The 16,145-nt window shown below is 42.9% G+C and overlaps 1 protein-coding gene across 2 annotated transcripts; it reads left to right on the forward strand.

Annotated features, from left to right (window-relative positions):
* The first annotated feature begins 2,906 nt into the window (after positions 1–2,906).
* On the forward strand, positions 2,907–15,148 carry LOC106563909 (excitatory amino acid transporter 1-like). 2 transcript variants are annotated; one of them, XM_014129860.2, is made up of 10 exons: positions 2,907–3,176; positions 4,106–4,258; positions 5,216–5,353; positions 8,332–8,536; positions 8,668–8,710; positions 9,461–9,732; positions 10,438–10,671; positions 10,942–11,136; positions 11,267–11,401; positions 12,622–15,148. In XM_014129860.2, exons 2-10 carry the CDS (start codon positions 4,120–4,122, stop codon positions 12,824–12,826), a joined length of 1,566 nt encoding a protein of 521 aa, XP_013985335.1. In that variant the 5' UTR covers positions 2,907–3,176; positions 4,106–4,119; the 3' UTR covers positions 12,827–15,148. The 2 variants fall into 2 exon arrangements, with proteins under 2 accessions (XP_013985335.1, XP_045545565.1); XM_045689609.1 differs by lacking the exon at positions 2,907–3,176 and having other exon boundaries at positions 4,069–4,258.
* The last annotated feature ends 997 nt before the right edge of the window (positions 15,149–16,145 follow it).

Below are 16,145 nucleotides of genomic sequence, written 5' to 3' on the forward strand. Positions count from 1 at the left end.
AAATTCACTAGTAATTGGTGGTGGTGATGTGGGGCTGGGCTATTAATATGCACAGAATGTGGGTTGGCCACCCTGAAATTTGCCCCTCAAAAACTTTGCTAGTTTGGCCAAGTTTACAGGATTGGCTACAGGCATTGAATCTCATACTTTCACTGTGCAGGGCTCAAAGTCATGAAACGTTGATTATAATTATAATTTCATACATTAAGAAAGTTCCGTGTCAGTATAATTTTTGGATCCCTTAAAACATAAATCCCCATTGGAGTATATTCCTATTCATTCATTAATCTGACAGTTTTATTTGTATGTAGATACGTGGCCTGATTTCAGGGGTATTCTTCACTAATTATACTCCACATCACTGGGGAATACATTTTCCATACAGTGAGGTCACCCACTACTGCACAAGTTACACTTTTTTCAACTAACTATAATTGACTTTGTCTGTCAGTTACACTGTGGATTGACTTTGAACTATAATAATATCGGGTGTAGACTAACAGGGAAATGCTTACTCCGGGTCCTTTTCCAACAATGCAGAGTAAGATACTATATATATTTTTAAATAGTGACACAAGGAATAAATACACAGTGAATAATTAATAGAAATAACAAGTAAAAATAATGGCTATGTATAGGGATTAGGAAACAACATGGCCATATACAGTGAGTATCAGTACCGAGTCGATGTGCAGGGGTACAAGGTAATTGAGGTAGCTATGTACTGTACATAAAGCATAGATAGGGATAAAGTGACTAGGCAACAGGATAGATAATAAACAGTAGCAGCAGCGTATGTGCAAAGAAGTTAGTGAGTTACTGCAAAAAAGGGTCAATGCAGGTAGTCCGGGTGGCCATTTGATTAGCTATTTAGCATTTTGTTTAGAAGTCATATGCCTTGGGGTTAGAAGCTGTTCAGGGTCCTTTTGGTTCCAGACTCAGTGAATTGGTACCGCTTGCCATGCAGTAGCAGAGAGAACAGTCTGTGGCTTGGGTGGCAGGAGTCTTTGACCATTTTTTGGGCCTTCCTCTGACACTGCCTGGTATAGAGGTTCTGGAGGGCTGGGAGCTTGGCTACAGTGATGTACTGGGTGGCATTACTATCCTCTGTAGCGCCTTGCGGTCGGATGCCAAGCAGTTAACATACCAAGCATTGATGCACCCAGTCAAGATGCTCTCGAGGGTGTAGCTGTAGAACCTTTTGAGGATCTGAGGGCCCATGCCAAATATTTTCATTGTCGTGTCCTCTTCACGACTGTGTTGGTGTGTTTGGACCATGATAGATCCTTAGTGATGTGTACACCGAGGAACTTAAAGCTCTCTACCCGCTCCACTACAGTCCTGTTAATGTGAATGGGGGCGTGTTCTGCCCTCCGTTTCCTGAGCTCCACGATTAGCTTCTTGGTCTTACTGATGTTAAGGAAGAGGTTGCTGTCCTGGCACCACACTGCCAGGTCTCTGACCTCCTCCCAATAGGCTGTCTCATCGTCGTCAGTGATCTGGCCTATCACCGTTGTGTTGTTGGCAAATTTGATGGTGTTGGAGTCGTGCACGGCCACCAGAGTATATGAGCGGAGTTGAGCGGTCGGATCACGGAGCAGTGCTTGCACCCCGCTCCAAGTCCTTTCCAACCGCTCCGCTAAAAAAACGATCCTCGCTCACATGAAAAAAAACTGCCACTCCAAATTCGCTCCATTCATTAAAATGACCATTTAACCAACAACTATCCATTTTTGTGACTACCTGGACCTACCATTTGGTTTTGAAGTATTGAAATTTTATGGCCATAACCATGTGTGTGAGGTGTATACTTTTGTTTCGAAGTATATTTGTTTAAAGCTACCAAGAAACACTGTGTGACCCTGATTTAGCCCCCTGCAGTAAATGAATGAAGCCAGTGACTGATGTGGTAAACTCCGCAATGCCATTGGATGAATCCCGGAACATATTCCAGTTTGTGCTAGCAAAACAGTCCTGTAGCTTAGGATCCACTTCATCGGACAAAAACTCTGTTCAGAGTTTTTGCTAGTAAGCTCAAATCAGGAGGATAGAGTTATGGTCCATATAGAGGGCGAGGGAGAGCTTTGTTTGCGTCTCTCTGTGTGGAGTAAAGATGAGGAGTTTTTTCGCCTCTAGTTGCACAGGTGAGTGTTGTAAAGCTCAATATTTGACATAGAGATTTACTGCACATTTGAAACGGTGCACCGCTGTCGCACATCACACCTCTTTTTGGGAAACACTCAGAATGATACTTCAATACTTCAAAGTACAGTATCTTGAAACAAATGCTGATCCTATGGCACTAGGCACTGACTGTCCAGTCCTGACCAGCAACCACTGCTGCTGGTGATGAAAGCTCCTATTTGTCAGGACTGTGGGAGAGGTTACACTGAAGCAGAGGGAGAGAGCCCTAACACCTCGAGCAGATCTTGCTTACGGGTCCACAGGCTTTATCTGTTTCTGAAGCACTCCAGTGAGGGTTGAATAGCCCGACAAAGAGGGGAAGAGGATAGGCGAGAGGATGGGGAGGAGGGAATATGGGAAAGGAAAAGAGAGCTGGGAGGAGAATGGGAGCGGGAAGAGAGGAGGAAAAAAAGGGTTCCAAAAGGGTAATTTGGCTGTCCGCATAGGATGACTTTTTTTTTGTTCCAGAAATATTTTTTGTTCCAGGTAGAACCCTATTTGGTTCCATGTTGCATACAGCATATCCTACTGTATATTCTTACTAATTTAAGCTTTCTGAACATCACATAGGGCACTCTTTTATTGGAATGAATGAGGGACATAACATCCCCCAAATTGTAAAGAGATAGGAAGGGCTACCATCTCCTCCCACTGCCTTTACCTCTCTCTATCGTTCCCTCTCTCTATCTTTACCTCTCTTTATCGTTCCCTCTCTCTTTCTGAGTTTGAAAGTCTCCTCCCTCTTCAGAGAATGGGAGTATGAGGGATTGCCTCAGTTGTCTTCAGAGAACATATGTACACCTCCCATTCTCTATGTGCCTGTCTATCTCACTCCATCTCCCAGTCTCTATCTCTCCTCCCTTCTCTGCCTCTGGACCCACTGCCTGCCTCTACCACTGTTGCTCTCTGCCTGCCTGACCTGTCCTCAGGCTGAGGATAACTCATCAGGAAGAGGAGTTTGTCTAATAAGGGAACATCTACACTGGTGAAAGGTCAGTGTTTTGTTTTGCCACTTTTGAGGAATCAGGAGGAGATAGTTGTTGGTGTTGTTGTCCAATGGAATGACCAGGTCTGTGTGGCCCTTGTGATGTTTTAGCTGTATGCCAGGGGTCCATACTGTTGATGTGGCCATGCATGAAAGGTCTCATCCTTTTGTTCAGATTTTCATGTCCACATCTTCTAAATTCATTAAAATGCAAACAAAATCTTTGTAACAAAATGTTTAGTTTGTTCAGAGTGTTACCAACTGGCATTCAATCAAACAATTGATTTGAATAAGTATGCCTTTCCAATGAAAGGATACATAGTTGTATTGTGTAGGGTGCTTTTAGTTGAGTATATAGTGCATCTCTTTAAAGAAACGCAGTTGATTGTTTTTGTTATTCCATTATTCAGGTGTGCATACGTTTTTCCTAATCAAGTGTTTTTATGAATAAATATTCTCCAGGATAGACTGATGAGTTGCCAGGGTGTATTAGGGATGCAGATCTGCACCTGCAGGGTTCCATGCTTCCCGTGTTCAGGGGCTTTGATGCTTGCCATGGATGGATTCATCATGGGGAAGAAATACTGGCTTTTGTCTTAGAATAAAATACTTGCTTTCTTCTCAAGATTGTGTGACTATTTCATCATGAAAACATTTGTTATTTTGACTACACACCATATGGTCCAGATTTGCTATAAGAAAAAATAAGCTGTTCTTCTTTCTCCTAACTTATCAACCGCATGTGAATGTGAATGTCTGCATGTGTCATTTCAACTGCATGTGTCATTTCATCTCTTCTCCAGTAGCTATCACCTGAGTAAGGGCTGGTCAGACCCATTGGTTCAGGTTGTCTGGCTGTCTAAAAGGTGTGTGAGACACTCCTAGTCCTGTCTGCAGTCATGACCAAAAGTAATGGGGACCCCCCCCCGGCTTCAGATTCCCACACTAGGATGCAGCGGATCCGGGAGGGCATCCACATAAAGACCATGAAGGCCAAGAGGAAAGTGGAGGACATCTCTAAGGAAGATGTCCAGGCGTTCTTCAAGAAGAACGCCTTTGTGCTCTTTACTGTAGCGGCCGTCGTTGTAGGTGAGTGAACACACACACCTCCAATGCCACACCCCAGTCCACCCACACACACTCCCCTCCTTTTTATTTAGACAGTGAACCTAAAATTTGTACATTTGGCTCTATACACCACCATTTTGGATTTGAGATCAAGTGTTTCCTGAGGCGACCGCACGGAATGTCACCTTTTTGTTCATTTTATTTTCATAAGTATTTGGAAAAATACACTTACAGTGTATTAAAGTAGTTAGGTTTAGTATTTTGTCACATATTCCTAGCACGTAATGACTACATCAAGATTGCAGCTCTAAACACTTGTTGGATGCATTTGCAGTTTGTTTTGTTTGTGTTTCGGATTATATTTTTTTGCCCCGATAGGAACTGAACGATGAATAATGTATTGTGTCATTTTGGAGTCATTTTCATTTAAAATAAGAATATTAGATGTTTCTGAACACTTCTACATCAATGTGAATACTACCACGATTATGGATAATCATGAATGAATAGTGAATTATGATGAGTGAGAAAGTTAAAGGAACAAAGCTCATACCCCCCAAAAAATAATTCCCTGTTTTGGACGCATGATCTTTGTGCATCTATAACTTTCTCACTCATCATTATTCACGGTTCATTCATGATTATCCGGAATCATGGTAGCATCAAGATTTCTGTACAAATGCTAGAGTATAGTGCCAAATTAAACGTTTTAGCTTCACTGTCCAAATAAATACGTAGGGGAGTGTACATAGGCCTACATACACAGTACACCGAAATGGGCCAACATACTCACGCAAACACACCCACACACTTTGAAACCCATGCTCTCTTATTGTAATCCCAATCCCATAGGGAGGACTCACCTACAAACCTCATTCTTGATGTGACTGAGAGACAGATCCTCTCATTGTCATTTGCTTTATATGCAGTTGCATGTTCATGTTTCCAGCACACTGATTAGCCCTTCTGATTCTCCAGGTATAATCCTTGGCTTTGCACTGCGTCCTTATAAAATGACCTACCGAGAGGTGAAGTACTTCTCTTTCCCCGGAGAGCTGCTGATGAGGATGCTGCAGATGCTGGTGCTTCCCCTGCTGGTATCCAGTCTCATCACAGGTACACCAAGTCACTATACTGATGCCCTCCGCCAGAAGCAAATTTAGATATAATAAAGACACATGATAAAGAGGAGGGGTAGACTAAGTGGTGTTTGAAAGACAGGTGTTGATACCCAGTGAAAAAGGGGAAATGCCAATGGAGCTCGAGGCACAACTTTTCAGATACTGTAACTTATGCTTGATCCATGTGAAATTTCTTGCCACCATTTCTCTCCAGATTCCCTTTGGTCCTCTAGTTTCTGGCATGGAGACAGTCACTTCCTTGTGCTTCTTTGCTATTAAAATGATGGAAGAGAGACGGAAGGATGAGGTAGCTTTCAGTCGGAAGCACACTGCCTGTGGGTCTGAGAGGGTGGCTTTGGGATGGGTACCCCCTTGCACTTCTACCTCCTGCTTCGCTTCACACGGATAAAAGCACGGAAAGTGCCCCTCCGCCTCTTCCTTCATAGCTGTATTGTTTAGTGGAATTCCATGCCCACCCAGCACCACAATACCGTAAGTGGTTTGGAGGGTGGTGGGGTAAGAGGTCACGGCCCAGAAAAGAGGCACACTGCCCAGGTACACAAGTGGACATGTAACTATGCCATCTATTATCTGGCTGAGTCCTCCACAAGGTTAGGATCCACATGATGCACCCAGCTTGGTATGATGTGCAGCATGAGCTTGAAACTAGACCTGGAGCAGCAAGCTCTAATCCTTTCTCAAAGACTGAGCTGATCTGTACTGTACTTCATTTTCTTTTTAAACTAACCTCTTTTTAAATTAACCTAATTTGTGTTAACACTCACTTGAAAGAAGTTGTGAATGTTTATTAAGTATCATTTGATTTGATCTCACTTGAAACACCCTAAAAACATGTTGTTGTTGTTTTTTGCCTTGGAAAAGTAGAACTGTGGAGAGAAAGGCAGAAAGGAGAAGTATGTGTGGGGTGCAGTTTTGTTTCATCCTCCCTCTTTGTAGTAACCCTTGAAAATAAGCCACGTGAGTAATTTCTTTAGTCCTGTGAAAGTGTTCACACAGGCTTGTTTGCAGTTTCCATGGCAATGTTGTTATGGGCGCATGGCAAGTGGACAAGTTTCCCAGGACTGAGAGAGAGGATAGAGAGAGAGAGAGTGAGAGAGACAGACAGAGAGAGCAGCACAGTGGAGCAGGTGATTGTGGGAGAGAGAGGCGTGATGAAGGAGAGTGGAAGCTGAAAGAGTGTGAAAGAGTGAGAGGGTTTTGTCTAATGGCAGTGCCCCCAACAGGATTAAAAGAGCACCTACATCTCGCTTACACAAACAAAATTCTTACTCCGTCAGCCCACTGAATGGGGATAACACACCAGAACGGCCCCTGACACCTTGGAAAATCCAAAGCTAGCTTGCAACGCTTTGTGAGGTTGAGGTCTCTATAATGGCTCGTTGTCCGTCTCTCTTCCCCATGACCTTTTTGTAAGATTGTGAGAGAGATGTCAGTAGGCAGAAGCTAACTATAACCATGATCTATTTTCAGATGCAGAACATCATTATTTCACCTGCCTGTATGTTTTGCTACTAGCCTGGTTTACAATCGCACTAGGACTTCTGTCAGATGACTGTCAGGCAGCCCATTCATTTGCACACCCGTTTACTCTTTGTATTAGGCTACATCCTCCAGCAGGTCAGCTTATATCTTATATATTTATCATGAGATGATAAATATCAAATCACATTTTATTTGTCACTGTATACAACAGGTGTAGGCCTTACCGTGGGGGGGGGGTCAATGCAAATAGTCCGGGTGGCCATTTGATGGATCGTTCAGCAGTCTTATGGCAGAATTTTTTTAGGCCTTCCTCTGATACCGCCTAGTATATAGGTCCTGGATGGCAGTTAGCTTGGCCACAGTGATGTACTGGACTGTACGCACTACCCTCTGTAGCGCATTACGGTCGGATGCTGAGCAGTTGCCATACCAGGTGGTGATCCAACCGGTCAGGATGCTCTCCGTGGTGCAGCTGTAGACCTTTTTGAGGATCTGGGGACCCATGCCAAATCTTTTCAGTCTCCTGAGGGGGAAAAGGCGTTGTCATGCCCTCTTCACGACTTTCTTGGTGTGTTTGGACCATGATAGTTTGTTGGTGATGTGGACACCAAGGAACTTGAAACTCTCCACCCGCTCCACTACAGCCCCGTCAATTTGAATGGGTGTGTGTTCGGCCCGCCTTTTCCTGTAGTCCACAATCATCTCCTTTGTCTTACTCACATTGAGGGAGAGGTTTTTGTCCTACCACCACACTGTCAGGTCTCTGACCTCCCTATAGCCTGTCTCATCATTGTTGGTGATCAGGCCTAGCACCGTTGTGTCATCAGCAAACTTCAAACTTTGTTGGAGTCGTGCTTGGTCACGCAGTCGTGGGTGAACAGGGAGTACAGGAGGGGACTAAGCACGCACCCCTAAGCGGCCCCCATGTTGAGGATCAGCATGTCTGATGTGTTGTTGCCTACCCTTACCACCTGGGGGAGGCCCATCAGGAAGTCCAGGATCCAGTTGCAGAGGGAGGTGTTTAGTCCCAGGGTCCTTAGCTTAGTGATGAGCTTTGTGGGCAATATGGTGTTGAACGCTGAGCTGTAGTCAATGAACAGAGGTGTTCCTTTTGTCCAAATGGGAAAGGGCAGTGTGGAGTGCGATTGAGATTGCGTCATCTGTAGATCTGTTGGGACGGTATGCGAATTGGAGTGGGTCTAGTGTTACCAGGATGATGGTGTTGATGTGAACCACGACCAGCCTTTCAAAGCACTTCATGGCTACCGACGTGAGTGCTACAGGGCAGTAGTTATTTAGGCAGGTTACCTTCACTTTCTTGGGCACAGGGACTATGGTGGTCTGCTTGAAACAGTAGCAATTGCTATTTCAAGTGTTATCATGCCACTACTATGAAGAAATATTAGAAATATTGCACAATGGGATAATACTGTTCTTCTAAACAACATCTCCCCTGTCTCTCCCAACCAGGCATGGCAGCGCTGGACAGTAAGGCTTCAGGAAAGATGGGTATGCGAGCTGTGGTGTATTACATGACCACCACCATCATCGCTGTCATCATAGGCATCATCGTGGTGCTCATCATCCACCCTGGGAAAGGATCTAAGGATGAGTTCATGAAACAGTCGAAGATAGAGGACATCAGCCCTGCCGATGCCTTCCTGGATCTTATCAGGTATCTGCATGCTACTGTAGGAAGAGGGTCAGGGGTTTAGTGGAGGAAAGATGCACTGTATTTTGCCATTGTACTCCTGCCTTAATATTGGAGTGTTCATTGGTTGTGATGATCATGCTCTTTAATTTCAGAAACATGTTTCCACCAAACATGATCCAGGCCTGCACACAGCAGGTAAAGCATCTAATGACTTTGTTACTAAATTAGCAGATAGGGAAAATGGTCTGAAGAATTCTGCCAAAGGAAATGCTTGTATTGAGAGGAAACTTGCTGGTTTTGGCATTTCTGAGCAGCGATAAATCATCACCCTAAGAGACATAGAAACCCAGGGCTGAGGGGGGACTTTGACTTACACTGGAAGAAATATTCTGACGACTAGGAACAAATGACAAAATCTGACTTCTGCTGCCATGTGTAAATAAAAAGAATTCACCAGCGGAAGAGAAGAAAGGACCAACTTCCAATAGTAGCATGGTGGGGGCAGGATGGTCCGGAAACTGAGATATAGAGGCTGCTGGGGCAGGACAATATAAGTAATGGAAGACCATGTCTACGGGGGGCTAAACGCTTTGTGGTCCAGACAGGGTCGTCAGTGAGCCAGCTGGACCTTACAGAATACTGCTCCAGTCATACAGAGGGCTATTGTTTAATTCATGAGGTTGAGATGAGTGGAGCAGGCGCCTTTAGACTTTTTGCTCTCTAGTCTTTCGAAATGGCACACGTCTGACTACAATCCCTCGATACCTTATCTATTAGTTTGGCTTTTTATGAGCTCTACTGAATATATGGCTGAATGATTATAAAGTCAACATTACAAAAGACGATATTTCAGTACAGTTTTCACCAAAGGAGATGACATGCTATCATCACTTTAATAAGACAATGATAACCCATCACTTACGACAACTGGCTCTTTCCCTCCAGTTCAAAACCAAATACGGGAAGCGAATCGTCCATGTGACGATGACAGTGAATGACTCTGTCTTCAACCTGACCAACCTGACCGAGCAGATCACCAGGGAGGAGGTGATCCCCATCCCGGGCACGGTGAACGGGGTCAACGCCCTGGGGCTGGTGGTCTTCTCCATGTGCTTCGGCCTCATCATCGGTAACATGAAGGAGCAGGGCCAGCCCCTCAGGGAGTTCTTCGACAGTCTCAATGAGGCCATCATGAGGCTGGTCGCCATTATCATGTGGTGAGTATTTGGTGTGTGTTTGTGTGTGGGTGTTTAAAGATGATGTGTGTGTGTGTGTGGTGTGTGTGTTATGATGATGGTCCAATAATCCCCATCTTCATTAGGTGAGTGTGTATGTGAACCCCATGCATCTGTTACAGAAAAATCTTTCCATCTGTGCTTTGGAAAGCTAAGTCTATGGAGTCCCTGCAGAGTTGGGGCAGTACTATGTTTATCTCTCCCTCTCAATTCAATCAAATGGCTTCATTTAGCCTCTTGCTTGAGGCATTGCTGTGAATTCTCTGGTAACTCTATACAGGTGAGATCTGATATAGGTATTTAGGTCTACTGAGATAATTGCATGAGCACCACCTAATAATTGGCCAACACAGAACCGCCTCAGGATATAACTTCCTGATGCTAAGTGGTTCCACAGCTGAATGACAAGGCTTTGCAATCAAAACCAGTGACATGTTCACTGTGCCAATTAAATCAACATATTCCCAGTCAGATATTTGACAGATATAAATCAAGTTGTTTATGAATAAAGGCCCGTGCTTGCAGCCCGTGCTTGCAGTCTCAGAAGGCACTGATGGTTTCACTAATCGTTTTCCTATTCAGGCCTATTACACAGAAAAATAAGTAAGATCCTGAGAATGTAGGGTCATTTGAACTGTGACCTTATCCTTCCCTGGCATAACCCATTCTCCTCCCTCTGCTCTACAGGTATGCCCCAATCGGTATCCTGTTCCTCATATCGGGGAAAATCGTGGAGATGGATGACATCACTGAGATGGGTGGTCAGCTGGCTATGTACACCATCACGGTGATCATAGGCCTTTCCATCCACGCTTTCATCATCCTCCCAGGCCTGTACTTCGCCATCACACGGCTGAACCCCTTCATCTTCATCATGGGGCTGGTGGAGGCCCTCATCACAGCCCTGGGAACCTCCTCCAGGTAGGTTCCCCCGAACACTGCTGCTTTTCTCCCTGGCCTACTCTGACTACCGACACTGTAGCCACGCCTCGCTTGGCCGACTCATATCAAAGTAGTAGGGCCAGGCAGAGGTTCCTGCTTCCTGTGGTTAAGAAAAACCTATGAGGCATCATCATCCCCATTAGTAGGATTACTTACCTTTATATGGCGAATACGGATAATAGATTTAATAGAAACAACAACAAACAGTCAAACTCAAACACTACCTGTTTCTCTCCATCTTTATCTCAGCTCAGCAACCCTGCCCATCACCTTCAAGTGTCTGGAGGAGAACAACAAGGTGGATAAGCGCATCACACGGTTTGTGTTACCGGTGGGCGCCACCATCAACATGGATGGAACAGCACTATACGAGGCTCTGGCAGCCATCTTCATAGCCCAGGTTAACAACATGGAGATGAACATAGGTCAGATCATCACAATCAGGTGCGAATGAGTATCTAAGGTTTATAAGCTAAGGTTTATGTTTCCAGAATCAAAGGGTGTTGATATGTTTACAACTGAATTACATGATTTATCAAGATTTATCAACATGTAATTTTCTGTTATCAAACAGCATCACAGCCACTGCGGCAAGTATTGGAGCTGCTGGGATCCCACAGGCTGGACTGGTCACCATGGTGATTGTGCTGACCTCTGTCGGACTTCCCACTGATGACATCACCCTCATCATTGCAGTTGATTGGTTCCTGTGAGTCATTTTTCCCATTTTCAGATTGAGAAATTAGAATAAATTAACTATATTTTGTTAATGATTAGGCTATTATGGTACAAATCCACATACTACTTTTTGTGAAATACAATTTGTCTAATGACTGGAACTAAAACGAAAACCATTTATCTCTCATTTTAAAGGTCAAATTTCTATCAACTACAACCCTATTGACACTAGTTCACCAAAATTATAAAATTACATATTGGTTTCCTTACCCTGTAAGCAGTTTATGGACAAGGTATGACAGCAATCAATGCTTTGGTTTAGCTTCCCAGTCAATGTTTATAAATAGTAATATTTTAGCATTTGTGGCACAAATCCTATTCAAGTCATGTGACCGATATTAGCATTTCAAAAGTCCAAAAATATCTGAAATTGATTGTGAAGCTCAACAAAGTCACTTATAGATTATTTGAACATGATGTGTGAAAAATGCTAATATCGGTCCAATGACTTGAATGGGATTTGTGCCACAAATGCTAAAACGTTAGCATTTGGAAACAGTGCCAGGGAAACTAAACCAAAGCATGGAATCCTGTCATACCTTGTCCGTATACTGCTTACAGGGTAAGGAAACCAATATGTAATTTTGTAATTTGGGTGAACTATCCCTTTAACTACTATCCCTAGGGTCTTGATCCAATTTTTTTTTTGAATTACATATTTTTTTGCAATGAGTTTTAACATAGAAACATAATTAGGTTGCCCAAATTAATAATTTCAATTAGAATCCCCTTCACAGAAATTACACAGCTAATTGGGTAGTGAGAAAAAACCCCACTCTCCTTAAACTAGGATGGACGGAATGTGCAGACAGAGTCAAAGCTTCATTTACTGAAAACATGGATTTTCTCACAGTGATTAGAATATGAGATAGCCTATAGAGAGTGCTCTAATTACTCTTTAACAGTAGATGGTAAATATCCCTGTTGATAGCGCTGTGGCCTGTTTCCCATCTACATTATTTTGCTGAGAATTCTAAAGAGTTTAGTTTATCTTTCAACAAAAGCAGAAAATAGGTGAATGTTTTGAGATGTTGACTGTTCCATTTAACATGACCAAACGTCCCGGGGGACATAGTGTTTCATTTTGTAAATGAATGAATGTCCTGCAACCCTCTCTACCTCTCCTCCCACTGTATATGACTCCCTGCCCCTGGTTAACCTTTTTCTTCTTCCCTTATTTCTGGGTTGCAGTGACCGGCTGCGTACCACGACAAACGTCTTGGGCGATTCCATTGGGGCAGGCATTGTGGAGTTCCTATCTCGACACGAGCTGCAGGCCAAGGATGTGGAGATGGGGAATGCTGTGCTGGAGGAGAGGAAGAAACCATACCAGCTCATCTCTCAGGAAAACGACTATGAGAACACCAAACGTCCGGGCACTGAAACCAAGATGTAGCTCAATGCTCACACACACACATACACGTTTTGGTTCAGTTTTGTTTTTATTCTTTGTCATATTTTTCCAGTTATTGCCACTGTGCCATATTTCATTTCCTTTGTTATTTTGTCATTCATAAAGTCCCTTTCATAAACAAAACAATTATTATCTCCCTGAAGTGGCCCAATCAAATTGCTTACATCTGCTGCCGCTCTACAAGATAGATAGGCTTCCTGTTTTGTGGCTTTTCTGGCTATTTTTGTGTTGAGTTAGTCATCTTGGCCTAGAATAAGTACATGGTATAATGGTATAAGTAAGGAGGAAGTTGATGAGGGCGTTGATGTAAAAAGATTGAAAGACAAAGTATGTTTGAATGGCTGGACAAGCGATATCCTTCACAAAATGCAACAGAGAACACATTTCATTTGAGACTAATGAAATTAGGCCCTAATATACACTACATGGCCAAAAGTATGTGGTCACCCCTTCAAATTTGGATATTTTAGCCACACCCGTTGCTGACAGGTGTAGAAAATCGAGCACACACCCATGCAATTTCCATAGACAACAATTGTCAGTAGAATGGCCTTACTGAAGAGCTTAGTGACTTTCAATGACTTTCAATGTGTCACCATCATAGGATGCCGCCTTTCCAACAAGTCAGCTTGTGAAATTTCTGTCCTACTAGAGCTGCCCCGGTCAACTGTAAATGCTGTTATTGTGAAGTGGTAGGCCACACAAGCTCACAGAATGTGACCGGCAAGTGCTGAAGCGCGTAGCACGTAAAAATCCTCTGTCCTCACTACCAAGTTCCAAATTGCCTCTGGAAGTAACATCATCACATGAATTGTTCGTCAGCACAAGAACTGTTCATCAGGAGCTTCATGAAATGAGTTTCCATGGCCGAGCAGTCGCACCATGCGCAATGCCAAGCATTGGCTGGAGTGATGTAAAGCTCGCCGCCATTGGCCTCTGGAGCAGTGGAAACCGCGTTCTCTGGAGTGATGAATCACGCTTCACCATCTGGCAGTCCGACAGATGAATCTGGGTTTGGAGAACGCTACTTGCCTGGAGAACACTACCTGCCCGAATGCATAGTTCCAACTATTAAGTTTGGTGCAGGAGGAATAATGGTCTGGGGCTGTTTTTCATGGTTCGGGCTAGGCCCATTAGTTCCAGTGAAGGTAAATCTTAATGCTACAGCATACAATGACATTCTAGACTATTCTGTGCTTCCAACTTTGTGGCACCAGTTTAGGGAAGGCCCTTTCCTGTTTCAGCATGAAAATGCTTCCTGTGCACTAAGCGAGGTCCAAACAGAAATGGTTTGTCGAGATCAGTGTGGAAGAACTTGACTGGCTTGCACAGAGCCCTGACCTCAACCCCATCGTACACCTTTGGGATGAATTGGAACGCTGACTGCGAGCCAGGCCTAATCGCCCAAAATCAGTGCCTAACCTCACAAATGCTCTCGTGGCTGAATGGTCCCCGCCGCAGCAATATTCCAACATCTAGTGGAAAGCCTCCCCATAGCAGCTAAGGGGTACCAACTCTATATTAATGCCCATGATTTTGGACTGAGATGTTCGACGAGCACATGTCCACATACTTTTGGCCATGTAGTGTAAATGGCTTCTTTGGAAATACAAACAACTTCTTATCGTGGGTTCAATAAAGAGTCATTTAAATAAAAAATACACAGCACTTGAGGATTGTTATTTATTATTTTCCCTTTTTTCATGCTGTCAATATGACAACTCCAATTGTCTTTTTACTTTATTTGGATTGATACAATTTTTGAAAGTGGTGCTGTGATGCTGACAATATTGTTAAAATGTATATGAGCTGTATCTAACAATCCCATTGTTATCACTATACAATATATTCACTATTTTGTAGCCAGCCCTAAGAGAAATTAGTATTTTAAATATCCTTCACTATTTAGTATATAATTCTGTTAACATAGCAGGTGTATAAGATTTTTTTGACTTTGTAGAGAGATTGTATGAAAATATTGTGTAAATGAACTATAGCATATAGTTAACTTGATAATTGTTTACTTGAATGTGTTTTCTTTAATCTAAATGTGGAAAGATATTCATTTTCACGGCTGAAATGCCACTCCAATGCCTTGGAAAGTTAAATCAAGGAACACAGTGTGTGATAAATAACAGCATGTGTGAACTAACTCAAATAGAAACTGTGATTTTCTTTTTGTCCCTTTATGTTTTCTGATATTGTTGTTCACTTTCTGTAAATGCATCATTTGTGGTGAAAAAGGAAATAGACTGTCAGATTTGTCTTTGGTGAATACAATTTTGAATAAATGTTTTAAAGGAATCAGGGTTTGATTTGGGTTATTTGTATTCAATGACACACATACAGTAATAAACAGTTGCATAACATTTGCTATATAAATTATAATAACTGTGGATATCATTTTACACAGCACACAATCTGTTGTCTCATATGACAATACAACCATACTAATGGAGTAATAGGCCTAGGTCTTGATTTTAATTGGTTATGAGGTAATAAAGACAGTTGTACTACTATGGTACGAACTACATGTCATATTCTTTTCAATCAAGGGGTATATTTCATTAGTTGAAATGACCGGACACTACAGACTGTGGCTTTACTAGGCTAATGTAATATACTGTTATGTAATAGTAATGTACTAGTAATGTAATGATGGTCATACACTGAATAATCTAGTGGCATAGATAGGTATGTAAAAAGATCAAATAATATTTTGGATGGATGTAAGAAAAACAGTAGATTATTTATATCAATGTGACTTTCCTGGCAAAATAATAAAGAGGAGGGAGATAGCCCCCTCTTTATTCTCCCGAGTGGCGCAGCGGTCTAAGACACTGCATCTCAGTGCTAGAGGTGTCACTACAGACCCTGGTTCGATTCCAGGCTGTATCACAACTGGCGGTGACTGGGAGTCCCATAGGGCGACGCACAACTGGCCCAGTGTCGTCTGTGTTAGGGTTTGGCTGGGGTAGGCCGTCATTGTAAGTAAGAATTTGTTCTTAACTAACTTGCCTTGTTAAATAAAGTTGAAATACAAACACAAAATGAAACTGTTCTAGGGAAAGCAGGTTGAATCGTTTGTGGACGTTTGCTGCCATCTTGTGGTGAGATTTGAGCAGCACTTAATGCAAACTTTTCCCTTTCATCTGTGTGTGGTGATAACTTTGGGGGACACCACTAGCACCCCTAGGTTTTTTCATTCCTATTATGAACCTTTACGGAAACAACATAATGGTACTGTAGGCTATTTCAAGTCAATAATGGGTATGGATCGGTGATAGCAATGTCACAAGAA

This window comes from Salmo salar, chromosome ssa01, assembly GCF_905237065.1.
Source record: "Salmo salar chromosome ssa01, Ssal_v3.1, whole genome shotgun sequence".
Lineage (NCBI taxonomy): Eukaryota > Metazoa > Chordata > Actinopteri > Salmoniformes > Salmonidae > Salmo > Salmo salar.

Bases quoted from the DNA above. Each gene is read 5' to 3' on its own strand.
- LOC106563909 (XM_045689609.1), top strand. From the start codon at position 4,069: ATGACCAAAAGTAATGGGGACCCCCCCCCGGCTTCAGATTCCCACACT. The intron at 8,537-8,667 runs GTATCTGCATGC...CTTTAATTTCAG, and splicing joins GCCTTCCTGGATCTTATCAG to AAACATGTTTCCACCAAACA. The intron at 11,402-12,621 runs GTGAGTCATTTT...TCTGGGTTGCAG, and splicing joins ATTGCAGTTGATTGGTTCCT to TGACCGGCTGCGTACCACGA.